This window comes from Hakea prostrata, chromosome 7 (assembly GCF_041222555.1).
Source record: "Hakea prostrata isolate BN-2017 chromosome 7, UWA_Hpros_2, whole genome shotgun sequence".
NCBI classification, from domain to species: domain Eukaryota; kingdom Viridiplantae; phylum Streptophyta; class Magnoliopsida; order Proteales; family Proteaceae; genus Hakea; species Hakea prostrata.
In genome coordinates this window covers 40,892,214-40,907,404 of record NC_142606.1, presented here as the reverse complement: position 1 = coordinate 40,907,404, position 15,191 = coordinate 40,892,214, and the positions used below count along the sequence as shown (strand labels likewise).

Here is a 15,191-nt window from a genome sequence, read left to right as displayed (position 1 = left end):
GCCATCTGCTCCCATAAGCCCAACAAGGCCTTGGGTCCTAATGGTTTCAATATGGGTTCTTCTTTGCCTCTTGGGATTTCATTGAGAACGATCTTGTCCATGCCATTCATAGCTTCTTCTTTAACCCCTCTCAACTCTCTTCCATCAGTCAAACTTTCCTCTGTCTCATTCCCAAGAAGTAAGGAGCCTCTTCCCTCCCTGATTTCCAACCCATCTCCCTCTGTAACCTCATCTACAAATTCATCTCTAAAGTCTTAGAGAATAGACTAAAAGAGACCCTCCCCTCCCTTGTGAGTCCGAATCAATTGGCCTTTATCTTGGGCCGTAGTATTGTGGATAGCATTCCTCTTTGTGTGAAGATTGTCTGCGGCTTTGATAGATCTTCCCACTCCTCGGCTGTGCTCCTCAAGGTTAATCTCCATAGAACATTTGATTCCATTTGCTAGGACTTCATTAGTGATGTCCTCTCTTCCATGGGTTTCCCTCCCGCTTTCATCCACTGGATCAAAACCTGTATCTCTTCTCCTTGATTCTCCATCATAGCCAATGGATCCCCACCTGGATTCTTCCATTCCCGTATTGTCATCCGCCAGGGATGCTCTCTCTCTCCTTACCTCTTCTCTCTAGCCTTGGAAGTCCTCCCCCACATCCTTCAATCCAAAACTGACCAACTCCTCATATCCCCCATCCCCAAGTGCAAATCCCTAAACCTCACTCATCTTGCTTTTGCGGACGATCTCATGATCTTCTCTAAAGTGGACCACCTTTCCATCTCCTCCATCCTCTTGGCTCTCTCGCAGTTTGAATCCCTCTCTGGCCTTCGGGTCAATCTTGGCTAGTCCACCATCTTCCTCTCTAGTATCCCTGATCAACTTCAAGCCTCTTTCCTCCAACTATTGGGTTTCTCGCCTAGCTCCTTTCTCGTGGTCTCTCTTGGCCTCCCGCTCATTCCCGGTAGGCTCACTCGTCACCATTGCCTCCCAATGCTCGACAATATTCTTAAGAAATTGCAACTTTGGAAGGGTAAGCTTCTATCCTTTGTCGGACGTGTGGTTCTCATCTGCTTTGTCCTCCAGTCCACTTATCTCTATTGGTGTGGAATCTTCTCCATTCCCAAGTCCACCATCCATGCGATGGAATCTTTATTTTGTGCCTTCCTTTGTAAAGGACAGGATGCCTCGCGCTTTATTCACCCGGTTAGTTGGTCTTTCATCTGTCACCCTACCTCCAAAGGTGGCCTGGGAATCCGCCAGATCTCTAATGTTAACTTAGCCTACATTCTCAAACTTATTTGGAAAATTGCCTCAAAGCATGATTTTATTTGGGTTAGTTGGGTCTATTCTTTTCTACTTGGGTCAGATTCCTTTTGGACTGTTCCTATCCCCTCCAACCCCTTATGGGTTTGGAGGAAAATTCTCTTGCTACGCCCCCGCGCAATCTCTACTATTTCTATCTCCATCTCTTTTGGCTCTTCCACTTCCTTTTAGCTTGACGTGTGGCATCCGATGGGCATTCTCTTTAACCACTTAGGTCCCCGCATTCTCTATGACACCCGTATCCCCAAATCCACCCCTTGTCAGCCTTCATTTGAAATGGAGCCTGGATCTCTACCCCCTGCCCATTCTCACACAGATTTGGGAATCTCTCCCTCCTCTCTTCAGCTCCCTTGTGACCTCACCATTTGGCTACCTTCCCCGTCCAAAACCTTCACCACCTCTTTGGCCTAGAACCTTCTCAGATCCCACAACCACAAACCCCATGCCCCCCTTTGGTTTGGTTCAAAGGCCACATCCCTCATAAGTCCCTGACCCTTTGGAGAGCCCTTAACCAAGCCCTCCCCACCCAATCCTTTCTTACCGACCGCCACATCCCAGTTAACCCCAGCTGCATCCTCTGTTGGTTTGGTTTGGAGAACCTTGAGCACTTTTTCTTTTCTTGCCCTTTCTCCAGATCTATCAAGGGAAAAGCCATTGCCTCCATATGGCCCCATTCGAGGTGTTCCTACGGGTTTGGTCGAGATTGGTCATGGATTTTAAAAAACTTTTCAGGTTCTTCCATCTACAATCGGATCGGTAAGCTAATGTTCTGTGCCTTGATCCATCACCTTAGGTGGGAGCGCAATCTTCGAAGATGGACCTCCAAATCTCGCTTTATAGATAGGATTTGGAATGCCATCTATTTTGATGTTTCTTCTAGAAGGTTAGCTATTCCCCATCCCCTTGTTGATAATACCCCAAGGAACATGCTTATTGTTGTTGCTCGGGGTCTTAGTTCTTCTTTTCAGTCTTCTGCTTAAAGACCTTGGTCATTTTCCTTTCTTTTAATATAATTATTTATTCATCCAAAAAAAAAAAAAGTTAGTGGACTCATAAAGCACCAAGTCATATATGTTCAATTCCTCATTTTTTTTCTCCTTTCCTTTTCTTTTGGTAAAAAAGGGCTTTCGATTTTTTCAAGGAAGATCTTCATCATGTTGCCAAGTATAATCTAAGATCCCTTCCTGCATGGATATTATCTTCTGCCATACCACTTGAAGCAAACATCAAAGGGCCTTACCAGGCACATGAAGGATTTGGCTCTTAACATGCATTACCATTTGATATTATCTGAAATAATGAGTGTAAAATGCAACATTGACACACAAAAAGTAAAAGTAGAACTAAAAATGATATTCTTATGTAGCCCCCAAAAGAAAACCAGATATTTTCAGATATCCTAGATGACTTTAAAAAGTATTTTCTTCACCAAGATTGGTAAGATCCCTTTTGTTAGCTTAAGTTGTCAAAAGTAAGTTTTTACAAAGAAATTGTCATCTTTAGATACTCAATGCATATGTTTCAGGCATTCAAAAAGACAGACAATGAATATAGATAAGTTTTCACTCATACAAGATGCAGAAACTTTTCACCAGCTGACCGAAATATTCGGCAGATTTCCCCAGGAACAAATGCTGGTCCATTCTCATAGCTTCTCACACCACCGCCAGAAAATGATGCAGCTATTTCCTGAATAGTAGATTTTTAATAGCATATATCATGTTCTTATGAATATGGAGAAAATCGTATTGCAGTCCAGAGCTGAAAATTGACAAAAGTCATAGATAAGATCAACATATGTAACTGATTACTAGATAATTACCTCCGTAATTCGAGGAATAGCACGTTGTTCTATGAAAACAGAAAGTTGCGCAAGAACAAGAACAAGTCCTGCAAGCACCTTGTCCCCCTGAATTCCATCTACTGAACCTTGTTCTTGACCGACTGAAACATTTCTTCCTGACAGGGAAAGGAAGTGAACATCAAGTGCCCTGAAGAACTCTTGGAACCCTTCTTGCACCCAATCAGTAATTAAATCCCTTAACTTCACCAGTAGCCCTAGGTTAACATCAAGAAGTCGACGAAAATCCTGAAAACGAACAAAAAAGAACACAATGAAGCAAAGAAAAAAAACACAAATTTAATGATAGAATATGCATAACTAACTATAACACTAATGACAGATGTTCACCAATATTAACCCTATTCTGCACCTCCCCTCTCTCATCTCATATGTAGAAGTGGGTGGGTGCTAAAGCATAGCTGTCAAGACAACCAGGAAACCTAAGAAATGGAGGCCCAACTAGACACCCTATGTGTCTATGAGAAAATCTACATATAGGAATCAAAGCATAAAATGTAATATCAGCATATTCATAAAAGAAAAAAGAAAATCGAACATAAACCAGCATAACTGTTGATGATAAAAACTGATACATGGCATCTAAGGTGGTCACCTTTCCTGCATCGGACAATGCATCTTGTGGCCTTGACCCAATAAGGCACCTGGTGATGTGAACCAAGGTCTAGACTTTATTGAGTGATGCTAGCCCTAGGTGTAGGTCCACCCACACATCCTCTTCAAGTGAATCAGCAGTCTTCTAGGGTTTGTAATACTCTAAAGTTGAAGGAAATAGGCTGGTTAAGACATTCTAGGGTTGGGAAAGGGGTGGGCTGTGTTCGGCCAGGCATAGTACGAGAACTTGCTAGATCTTGTTCTTTCACCATGTCAAGTAAAGTTCATGTACAAGGCCCATAAATTACCCCAAACCGACCGAGATCTCAGTTGAGTCGAGATCCCGATTTGACTAGGGTCCTGGCCGAGTTTACCCCTTTTTCACCCAATCTTGGTTGTTGTCTCGAGTCCCCCAAAGTTGGTTTTTCCCAAATAGTATGTTTTAGAGTAGGTCTTTGAGTGTGGAGCTGGTGGAGGAGCTTCTTAGTTACCCTTGGGCCTTGATTGATTTCATTTCATCTTGTTCTTATGAAGTTATGATTTCTCGAGACTGAACATGTATTCTTCTATTGAGAATTGAACTATTGATCTGGATGGAATTCTAAACAATTTAAGTTATTTGATGTATCTTATCACTTGGTTTTCGTTTATATCAATTAATGGTTCTATATTTCATCTTTTATAATATTGCATGTTCATTCCTACAGTATTTCGGTTTTAAACTTAGGGTTGAGTTGGAACTTATACATAGGCTTGTAATAGTCACAAATCTAAGGCTACAAATGTGTTTAGAAGGCCTAAAGTAGGATAAATACCAAGTTTCAACCGAACCTAATATAACCCCTTGAGATGGACCCTTGAGATGGGCCCAAAAAATTACCAAATCTCGGCCAACATTTTGCAAATCTTGCAAGATCACGGTTTTTTGTATTACCAACGTTGTCCTTAAGATTGAGATTTCTTACCATGCAGCTAAGGTTTGGAGAGCCAAGTCTGAAACCTTGCCGTAATTTTAACTTTAGAATTGAATTATTGAAAATAGAGATCGGAAATTAGGGTTTCTTAAGAATCTAGGGTTTCAAGGGTTTGGGTTAGGGCTAGGGTAGGGTTGAGAATTCAAGAGGCGATAGGGAGGCTAATCCAAAAAGGGCTTAGGGTTTGGATGAGGGGTTAATGAGATTTTTTTCCAGGTTTCTAAGGAAGAAGATGAATTGCAGAATTTCCTAGGTCTTAGAGGGGAAGGGAGAGGCTGTTACTAAGGGTCTAATGCAGGGTATAGGGAGAGGTGTTTTAAGTCCTAAAGGGATAGGGTATTGGCTATGGGAAATCTAGGGTTTTAGGTTAGGTATACGCTGTCTATGAATTCTGGAATTTCCGAAAGTTGCCGCAAGGATGGAGGGAGGAGAACAAGAAGAAAAGAAAGAGAGGTGGGGGGGGGGGGGGGGGGATGGGAAATGATAACTTAAGTTAGGGGAGGGAAGGGGATTAAAGATTTAGGGCTGGGAAAGGGGATGGTAGGCCACCAAGGGTAGGGGAAGGGGGAGGGAAGCTATGCAATGGTGGAAGGGAGCTGTGATGGCAGAATTAGGGTTTGGGGGATGGAGTAGGGCCTGCGGATGAGTGAAGAAGAAAGGGAAAGGGTATGCTAGGGGTGGGAGTGTCTTGTTCTTAATTGGAAAGGAAGAAGGAAGCTAAAATTCCAAGATTCTGTAGAAATTCTTCATTTAATGGCTGCCACAAGTTCCCTTGATGAGAACCCACGACAACTAACTCTTGCTCCTTCAATCTCAGCTTTATTTCATTAATCATAATCTGAAATTTACATTATAGAGAAGCTTACTTATAGCCTTTTAGAAGGAACCCACAATAGGACTTGATTTTTTAAAGTAACTCAAACTAGGACTATAAACTCATACTCATACAAGGACCCTGTCATATATTACTCTAAAAGGATCCAACTTGAAAAATAGAAGTAGATATGGAGTCCTTGTAACTATGGGACTTCTTTACAACTTGGGAATCCTAACTTATCTAGGACTCTTTAATAACTTGACCAAAACAAAACCAAATTCAAAAATAAAAGTAGCCTTTGGATCCTACTAACATACTGTATCTTTTAATTAGGACGCCTAAGGCCTAACTAGACTGGCCGAAATTCCGAGTTGCTAGTAGGGCCATAGGGGTAGGTAGCCTCCCTGGGCCCTCTTTGGGTGATCCTGAATCCAGTTCACATCACCTGGACAAACAGGTGCTGCCTTGACAACTATGGTCGGATGGGAATGACAAGAGTAATAATGGCAAACATACTTCATAACTGAGGGCTATGCAACCTTATTACTCGTTTTAATATACATTTCCACATGGGACTTCTGCTGGCCTTCTGGATTGGCATGACACAGGATAAGTAAACTTGTAAATCCTAGAAAAACTAAAGAAACCCTGTCTAGGAAATTTTTTCAACAAGATGATGCCAAATCCTTGTATCTTGGCTCAATGTCCATACCCGCCTCATCGTAGTGGCATCAACTCTCTACAATTTCAAGCGTCAAATGCAAGACTTGACAGCACTGTCAGGATACAGTTCATTCTCTCATGGATAAGGTCATAGCTCCCAACCTAAAAAACATATTTTAAAGTAATAGAAGGGGTATGATCAGCTGGGATCCCTTCAACGTGGTACACACGTCACCATGTCAAGAGCTAGAATGCTTTTTTGAAGATCCATGCTTAATCCCAGATTATTGAAAGATTTATCTTCTGCTAATGAAGTACACTATATCCAGTAACTTTCCAATTACAGACTCTTTATTTTTGTTGAACTAGACCCTTTAATTTGGTCCAATATGACACCAAGCTGGACACAGCACCAGAGCAAGTTATGTTGGGTTTATAGAACTGTAAGTGCAGTGGTGGTGCCGGCAGACATGCTTGTAAGGTTCAAAGAAGGGCTATTACCATGTTCACTGATTTTAGGATTTTCACTCTACATTTTCAGTATGCACCTCTAGGAGCATTATCAAACTAAAGCAAAAATGGTCCCTCATGAAGTCAGTACTGGTTGGATTCTCATTGTGTTCCTTGTCATCATATTTGGATCTGTGAAAGCGATTGTTAGCATGTTTCCTAATGTGAGGAATGGGCTGGAGAAGCTGCATCAATGCAGAATGTTTTATTCCTCATCCAGTATTTGACTTCAAAGAGCCACAGGAGCCTTTTTGCAGATTAATTGCAGTCTCTGTAAGTTGCCAATTTATCTTCAGATCCGATGAAATAGATGGTATTCAAAAGGAGTTTATAAGGAAAAGTGCGACACATGATAACCTCCCCAAAAAAAGTGTGAAAAAAGAAAACATAAAGACATCCCAGCGCAAGTTATGTAAAATAAAAAAAGCACTGATGAATGTTTAGTTATTTTCCACTTGACAAAAAGTAGGGTTATCTTGTTACCATCTCAGTTAACTAGGGAAGATGAAAATGAACAGGGCTCCTGCAACCACCAAACCATGAGGATATTAAGAAGTTCAAGATGACAAAACTTTTATTTGTTTTTACCAGTAATACATCCATGCTGCCTTGAATCACTGCCTTTTTGCTGGCCTCCAATGCGATCTGCAGGGAACATGCTTCTTCTAACCCCTCATTTGGCCCAGCTGGGACTCTTGTAAGGGCCTCTGCCAATTTAAACAAAATTCTACATCAGATTAACATGCTTAATCAATGAAACATGGATCTCAAATAATATTAAACTGATGGATGATGAGATATGCATTTATCATGTTTCACATGTTCTCTTTCCTTTGTGGTAGTTCTATTGACAAACATCTGCATCAACTACATGCATGCAGTTCCAGAATCATATCAAGAAAAAAAATACCTGAAACATCATGTTGCAGACAAGAAAACGTGCTGTTGATGTATTGCTTAATAGCACCATGCACAGCCTGAGACCAAATGAATTTCATTAGTTCGACACTGTAAATTCGGAGTTTGGCATTACGTGTTGAATCTCACCAACCAACATTTATGGATAGAAACCATACAATAAAAAAGAAAAGGGATAATTACTAGTGCTTCCTTGTACTATAACTTAATTACATATCGAAACCTACACTTCATGAAATTACTGTTGCCCCCACATTTTACACATTGTTAAGAGACTGTTAGTTCTCAGTGCAAAATGTCTATTTTACCCTTCATCACGAATCTGATTTTAACTTCATGGTTTTAAGAGATGGGTGAAGAAATACTGTCTTCACCCATCTTCTACAATCAAGCACATTGATGTGAACCAGAATCTAGGGTTTGATTGTTTGAAGTAAAGCCATAGATCTAGGTCCATCCACAGGATACTCTTCAATTGAATCAGCAGTCAATTAGGGTTTAGAGTACCCACAGTTGAAGGCAATAGGCTGGTTAGGGGTTCTAGCTCGGGAAAGGGGTTAGGGTTAGGCTAGGTTAGGGTTTAGGAACTAGGATTTTGAACTCCAAAAGTAGTTCTTTTGCTGTAATTTTATTTTCTAACTGGAATTCAAAAGATATGGCTTTGGGAATTGGGGTTTCTGAGAATCTAGGCTTCCTAAGGTTACCATTGGGGCTAGAGTTAGGTCAAGTGTTCAATGGGTGATAGGGATGCTAATCCTAAAAGGGCTTAACTGTTTGGATGAGGGGTTAAGGAGATTTAAAGATTTGAAGTTTTTAGGGTTTTAGGGCTTCTAAGGGAGAGGAGAAATTTCAGAGTTTTCTGGGGTTAAGGAAAATGGGGGGGGGGGTGATTGCTAGGGTCAGAGGTAGGGTATAGGGAAGGGGATTCTAATTCCTAATAGATGGATCGGATGAAGCCTAGTGCAGCGAGCTTGAATGAGAAGAAGAAGAAAGGGGCTGGGATTGGTAGTCTAGGGTTTGGGAAGGTAGGGGGTTAGGGGATTAGAGTTGGAAGAGGGGAATAGGGGCTGCTGAAGGGTTTGGAAGGGGGTAAGGGTGACTTGCAAGAGGGGGGGGGGGGGGATGGGGACAGGTTGTACGCTGCAATTAGGGTTTGAAGTGGTCTACAGATGGAAGAAGAGGGATGGGGCTGGGGTTAGGGTAGGGGCTTGTAACTTACTTGGAGATACAAGGATGGAAGCTGGAAATGTAAAATTCTGCAGAAGTTCTTACTAAAGCTGCCACATGCACCCTCCAAGGGAACCCACAACTCCTGGCTTTCTTCCTTCAATTCTCAGCTGTATTTTCATTGATCAAAACTGAATATAACATTATAGTGAGGCTTATTTATAGCCTTTAGAAGAAACTCACACTAAAACTCTAATTTAAAACAAATCAAACTAAAGGATTCATACTCACACAAGGATTATTTCATATCTCACTCTACAAGAATCCAAATTGAAATCTAAAAGTAGATATGGAATCCTTGCAAGAAGTAAAACAAAACTAGAGGACTCCCTTACAACTTAGGAATCCTAACCTAACAAGGACTCTTCAATAATTTAACAAATAATGACTCAAGCTCAAAAACAAAAGTAGATATTAGGTTACAGAAACATACTGCACCCAATGAAACCCTAAGTGGACTCAACCAGTATAGTGTGATATTACCCAAAATACCCCTGTTGGTACTAGAAGATCATAGGGTTTGAGGAAGCTACCATAGGGACCCATCTTGGCCCTGAATCTGGTTCAATCACCTGTCCGAGCCATTTTATGTCATTAAGGATTTTTTTTTTGACTGTTTTACCTCTACCTCTTCTTCTACGTTCTTCCCACCTCACCAGCCAGACAACCTTTGATGGAACCCAGATTTGGAGTTAAGGGTAGTATGGTTGTGATACCCCGCATCTCATTATACTATTATTTTAACGTTGTGTTAGTATGCTCCCAATCCCCTAGACTATCTAAATAATTAGCAACATGTGGACCCCTGAGTGGGCCCCACGCAAGAGGTGGGAGTGGGCTCGCAAGCCCATAAGGTAAACCCACTAATTATATTATATATATATATAATTATTTAAACTTGGTGACTCACCTCTATGGATAATGTGGATGTGGGAGGAGAAAAAGAGAGATAAAAGGGGATGAGGTGTCTTGTTTGCATTAAATGGATGATTGGAATAAATTAATATTATATTAAAAGATATTTTAGAATTAACGTTATTATAAGGCGGTGGGAGGCATTTGGAAAAAGAACCCATGTTTTATTGCAAAAAGATAGGTGAGGTGTCAATGTTTTATTAAATGAATATTCATTTAATAAAATATTAATATATGTAATTTAATTGCCTATTACATCCAACTAAAAATAGGGTGGGTATTTTGGCAAAGGAGAATTGTGCACCTGATTGATTTGCATACTATCCACTTGATTTTATTTGCATCCTATGCTTCTTTCTCTTACCACTGGAGTGGTTTCATTCTCTAGACATAAGGCCATGTACACCTTGTAGATTGCCATCATTTGCAAAGACTTAATCTTTCCACTTCACCATGGCCTAAGGGTTGTGCTCGTCGGTAGTGTGCCTTTTATTCTGTTTTAGTCTTGCATTTAAACTTTACATCTAATCATTTAAAATGCAAGGATAATAATGGCCACCTAAATAAATCCAATGGATTATCAAATTATAGCCAAATCTTGAAACATACGCAAGCATGTAAATCAACTATGCACAAAGTATGCAAATCAGTCAGGGGCATAGTACGCAAATCAATCAAGAGCAAAGTATGCAAATCAAATCAGGCACATAATATGCGAATCAATCAAAGGCATAGTATGCAAATCACATTAGACACATAGTATGCGAATAAAATTAGACGCATAGTATGCAAATTAGATTAGACGTATAGTATGCAAATCAATCAAGAGCACAATATGCGAATCAGATCAGGCGCAATCAATTAGGTGCATAATATGAGAATCAATTAGGCGCATTATATGCGAATATGATTAGGGGCATAATAATCAAATGCAGAATTCAAAATATTATGAAACAAACCATATGGTAGATAATCTTGGAAGTGACTCATGATAGTCACAAAAATAAGGCTTTGTTCATAGCATGAATTGAGTTATAATTCGCTTGTCTTTCCTTATCGAAAATCATTCGATTACTCTCAGGCTTGATTTCGATTATAAGAACTGAGGATGCTAATAGAAATCAGAAGAACTTTCTTTTTCCCCTTCTCTCTCTCTCTCTCTCTCTCTCTCTCTCTCTCTCTCTCTCTCTCTCTCTCTCATTCTCTCCTTCTCTTCTCTCTTCTCTCTTCTCTCTTTCTCTACTTGAAGAACACAAATCTCCTCTTGCCAAATACCCGCCCCTATTTATAGTGGTTGTAATAGAGCATTAAATTGCATTTACAAATATTCATTTAATAAAACATTGACACCTCACCTATCTTTTTGCAATGAAACATTTGGCTCTTTCGCCAAATGCCCCCACCCCTTTTAATAGCTTTAATTGTAAAATATCTTACAATATAACATTAATTTCTTTCACTTATCCATTTAATGTAAACAAGACATCTCATCCCCTTTTATCTCTCTGTTTCTTCCCCCACCTCCATGTCATCCATGGAGGTGAGTCAGCAAGTTTAAATAATTCATTATATGTATATATAAAATAAGATTAACATATAATATATATACATATATTTATTCTATAATAAAATAGACACACAACACACACACACACACACACATTGGGACTACCTATGGGCTTGTGAGCACACTCCCATCTCTTGCGCGGGTTCCACTCAGGGGTCTACATGTCTAATTATTTAAATAGTCCAGGGATTAGGAGCATACTAACACAACATTAAACTAATAGTATAATGAGATGTGGGGCATCATAATGGTAATCTCCCTAAATCTAAGGGTGACCTAGGAATTCCAACAAAGAAGAATGATTATCCTCGGGTTTGTAGGGGATTTTATTATGCTAAAACCCTGCTGTAATGTAATTTCAGATCTGAAATTCTAACAAAAAACAGAAAACTAGGGTTGTCAACATTCTTTTTTTCTTTATCATAATCCAGCTTTTCTTTTCTTTTCTTTTATTATATTATAAACAAACAAATACTAGTCTCATTTCAGCTAGGTCCTTTCTTCCTTGTGTTCAACCTTAGTTATAGTTCTGGCGGATCTGTCCTTTTTCATTCCGAGTTCTCTTTTCGATTTATTTCTTCAGTTTCTCTAATTTCTGTCAAAACAGAGAACCAAATGGAGAGGAGGAGGGTTTTAGGGGGACCTGCACGGGCTGGACACGTTGAGGCAAGGGAGTAGTATGGTCGCAAAATGGTGGAGAGGATGCCTAGGGCCTGAAACGGCAAAGGAGAAGGGTTCTAGGGCCTGCGAAGGTCTGGGAATCGGGGTTCTGTTGCCACAGAAAAGGGGAAGTGGCAGGGTATCTATCAGGTCCTTTTCTTTTTTTTTTTTTTTTTTTGGGGGGGGTGAAAGAACGTTGCAGTCTTGCTGGGACTGAGGGCGAGGGGGGCTGGGGCGAGGAGGAGGGATCCTGCGCGTGCTTGGTGCGGGGGGGATCTCTGTTTACTTGGACTGCTGTGCGTGTGGCTGCTTGATGTGCTTGCAGCTGCTGGATGGGACTGTCTTGACACTTTGCTCATTAGGGGCCTCCACTGGAAACCCTTATCCTCAAACTTTTACTTTATTAATCATCCTGAGATTACGACTACTTGGTCTTTGCCTTCACGATGCTGACTGAACTCAACTAGACTTAGGCCACTTACTCGACTTGACTTATTCTTTTAATAAGAAGTTTTTTACACAGCAATCACCATTATTGGGGTGAAACTTGTGTCTACTCACTATTATGGCCTAAATTACATGCCAACCACTTTCAAAATTACAATTTACAAGTCACCTACATTGATTTTCCGTTGTGGGGTATGACCGATGCCCTTACTTACATTTAGCTCATTCAAAATTTGAAATTTAAATTATCCAACTACCCCTTGAGCGGTAAAATTACCCAAATATCCTGTGGTGGGTGAATCCCTTCACCCATCTTCTTCTATTTTGGGCAAAAGTGCCAAATTTCTTACCATTTTCTTTCAACTTTTATTGGTTTTCTTTCAATCTGTAATCCTCCGCTCTGTTGCAGGCAGCTCCGATATCGGACTCTTACAAAATCTATAACTGATCTGTATGTATATGATCTACAGTTAATGATGGCATCCACCCAACCAGTAATCTTTGATCAATACCAACTTCACTATCGATCAGGGAGAACCCAGAAAAAAGAAAGAAAATCTGGTCTTCAGCAGGATTGAATCTCCTGCTTCATTATCCCATCGACCAATAAGAGAGATATACAAAGAATGTATGTATCATATCGATCTCAAAGCCCCTCTCTGTCTTCTGCTGCTTCACCCTTGAACAAGTAAAGAAAAAAATGGAGAGCCGGAGACTTGTCACTCTCTTCAGACATCTTTCTCTCCCCTGAATCCCCACACTCAGGAGTCAGAGCTCGGTTTTGCAGGAGATCTGGGGCCATTGCATCAAATGGCGGTTGTTAGATTGGTCTAATCCATGGCTTACTTTTTTCCATTCCAATGCGGAAGACTCACCAGACCGGGCTGCAGATCTCTGCAAGCCATCGTTCCCCCCTGGGTCGTCTTGGTTCCCCGTGATCCACAGGAGCATATTCCCAGCAAGACAAGAGAAGCAGGGCCCCCTTCGTATCCTCGCTCGCTTTTGCCTCCACCCATTCCACATCTTGGTGTGTTCTCCTTCCGCCAACTTTCAAGTCTATCCTGCCCTGGTATCAAGGACAGCTTTCGCCCGCGGTCCGGGTGGTTTGCCCGAGTTGGGTGGTAGATGTTTTGCATTACAATACTCTGGCTGCTCGGTGACCCCGTGGGGTTGCGCGGTTTGGCGATGTCGTCCTCGATGAGTCTGGTCGGTCTCATACGCGAGGCTAGGCTGCGGCGTTTCGGGTGTTGCGCATCCCTGCGCCTTGGGTGGAGATGAGCCGCCGGCGATCATCGGCGCTGCTGGTGGCGGGTGCGTGGGGTGCGTTTTGGGCTGGTGTCCCTGTGTTGCAGCCTGGTCCTCTCGGTGCTGGTCGGGTTTTGCTCTGGGCTTATGTCTAGGAAATATGGGTCCTTCTGGTCTCGTGTGTTGCTTCTGGTTTGCACTTCTGGGTTGTGTTCTGGGGCTTCTCTGTTGGGTGGCGGGAGATGGGGAGAGCTGGTTTCCGTGGGTGATTCCGGCGGCGGTCGCGTTGGGGCGTGTCGCTGGCGGGGGGGGTGTGGTGGTTTCCGCGGTGGTGGGCGTTTCCCGTGTTCTTGGGTTTTGGGTTTTTACTTCTCAGGGTTTTGGGTTTTGATTTTTTTTGATGGTTTGGGGGTGGGCTTTGGTCTTTTCCCTCCCGTCCTCTGTGGTACTTGTATTTTGGTGGTTGCCTGTTTTGGCCTTGTGGGTGGCCTGCTTCCCCAAATAATAATGGGTCCCTTGTAAAAAACTCTTAAAAGACTGATCTATCTATAAGAGTCCTCTTTAGGAAAAGACTACCCACCTAAATAAACCACAGGTCCACAACCACTTAATAAAGATAAGTTCTAATCAAAGGATGGTTTGGCCATTTTGAGAAATACACAGATGCCACATCACCACCTAACAGACGGCTCTTAACTGCAGGGGGTAATTTTAAAATCAGGCAAAGTTCTTCAATTAGTAACTTCAAAAAGTACTGAGAATTAAGCTATAGTACAGGGGGAATTAGTAATTATCCCAAAAGAAAGAGACATAGGAAGAGTGGATCTTTTTTTCCTTGCAGATGGAAACAAAAAGTAGACCTGGAAGGAAAGATCAGGGAGAGCAGCCTCAGGCAATACTTCATCCACAGTTGTCACGTCTGTCCAAATAACTCCTGCACAGCAAGCACTTTTTCAAGTCAAGATAAACTCGGAAGCATTTAAATTCTTCAGTAAGAGAAGCCTCATAAAATCTAGAGGTACAGAATATTAATCGAAACACTTCAGAAAGAAAAGCAAACTTGAAAACTGTTTGCAGCTTTAGTCAGAAAAAAACTTCACCAAGAATATTTCACATGAATCATGATGTTATTTATTTATTTATATTTTTAATGAATGACCATGATGTGAATTGTGGGATTATGTGTTGGATTTAAGACTATCTAAAGAAGAATACGGCTAAACTTAAACTTTTTACATGCATGAATAGGAAAGTAATGCTCCAACCCTACACTACTGAATTTACAAACAGGATGCGCACATACGAGTTCTACATCCAATTGGTTCTCTCATAGATGTAAGTACTTGTTAACTTGGAGTCTTTGATGCGTAACATGATGTGCTATGATACTTTTTCATGAATAATAGGAATCAACTAGGATGGCCACCTATTTTGGCAATTCAACTCTCCAAACCTCTTATGTCTATAAATATCAAGC

General features: G+C 41.2%; 1 protein-coding gene across 3 annotated transcripts in view; it reads right to left on the bottom strand.

Annotated features, from left to right (window-relative positions):
- LOC149011164 (Vps51/Vps67 family (components of vesicular transport) protein) overlaps positions 1-15,191 on the bottom strand; it is a 55,967-nt gene that overhangs the window by 7,628 nt on the left and 33,148 nt on the right. For all 3 annotated transcript variants that reach the window (XR_016174401.1, XM_089161208.1, XM_089161209.1), the window contains exons 11-15: positions 14,575-14,648; positions 7,646-7,712; positions 7,324-7,442; positions 3,139-3,405; positions 2,889-3,005 (exon numbers count right to left, since the gene is read on the bottom strand). Coding sequence is in view for 2 of the 3 variants with exons in the window: in XM_089161208.1 (XP_089017334.1) it covers positions 2,889-3,005; positions 3,139-3,405; positions 7,324-7,442; positions 7,646-7,712; positions 14,575-14,648 (644 nt within the window). In the remaining variant the exon portion in view is untranslated. The remainder of the gene's footprint in view (positions 1-2,888; positions 3,006-3,138; positions 3,406-7,323; positions 7,443-7,645; positions 7,713-14,574; positions 14,649-15,191) is intronic.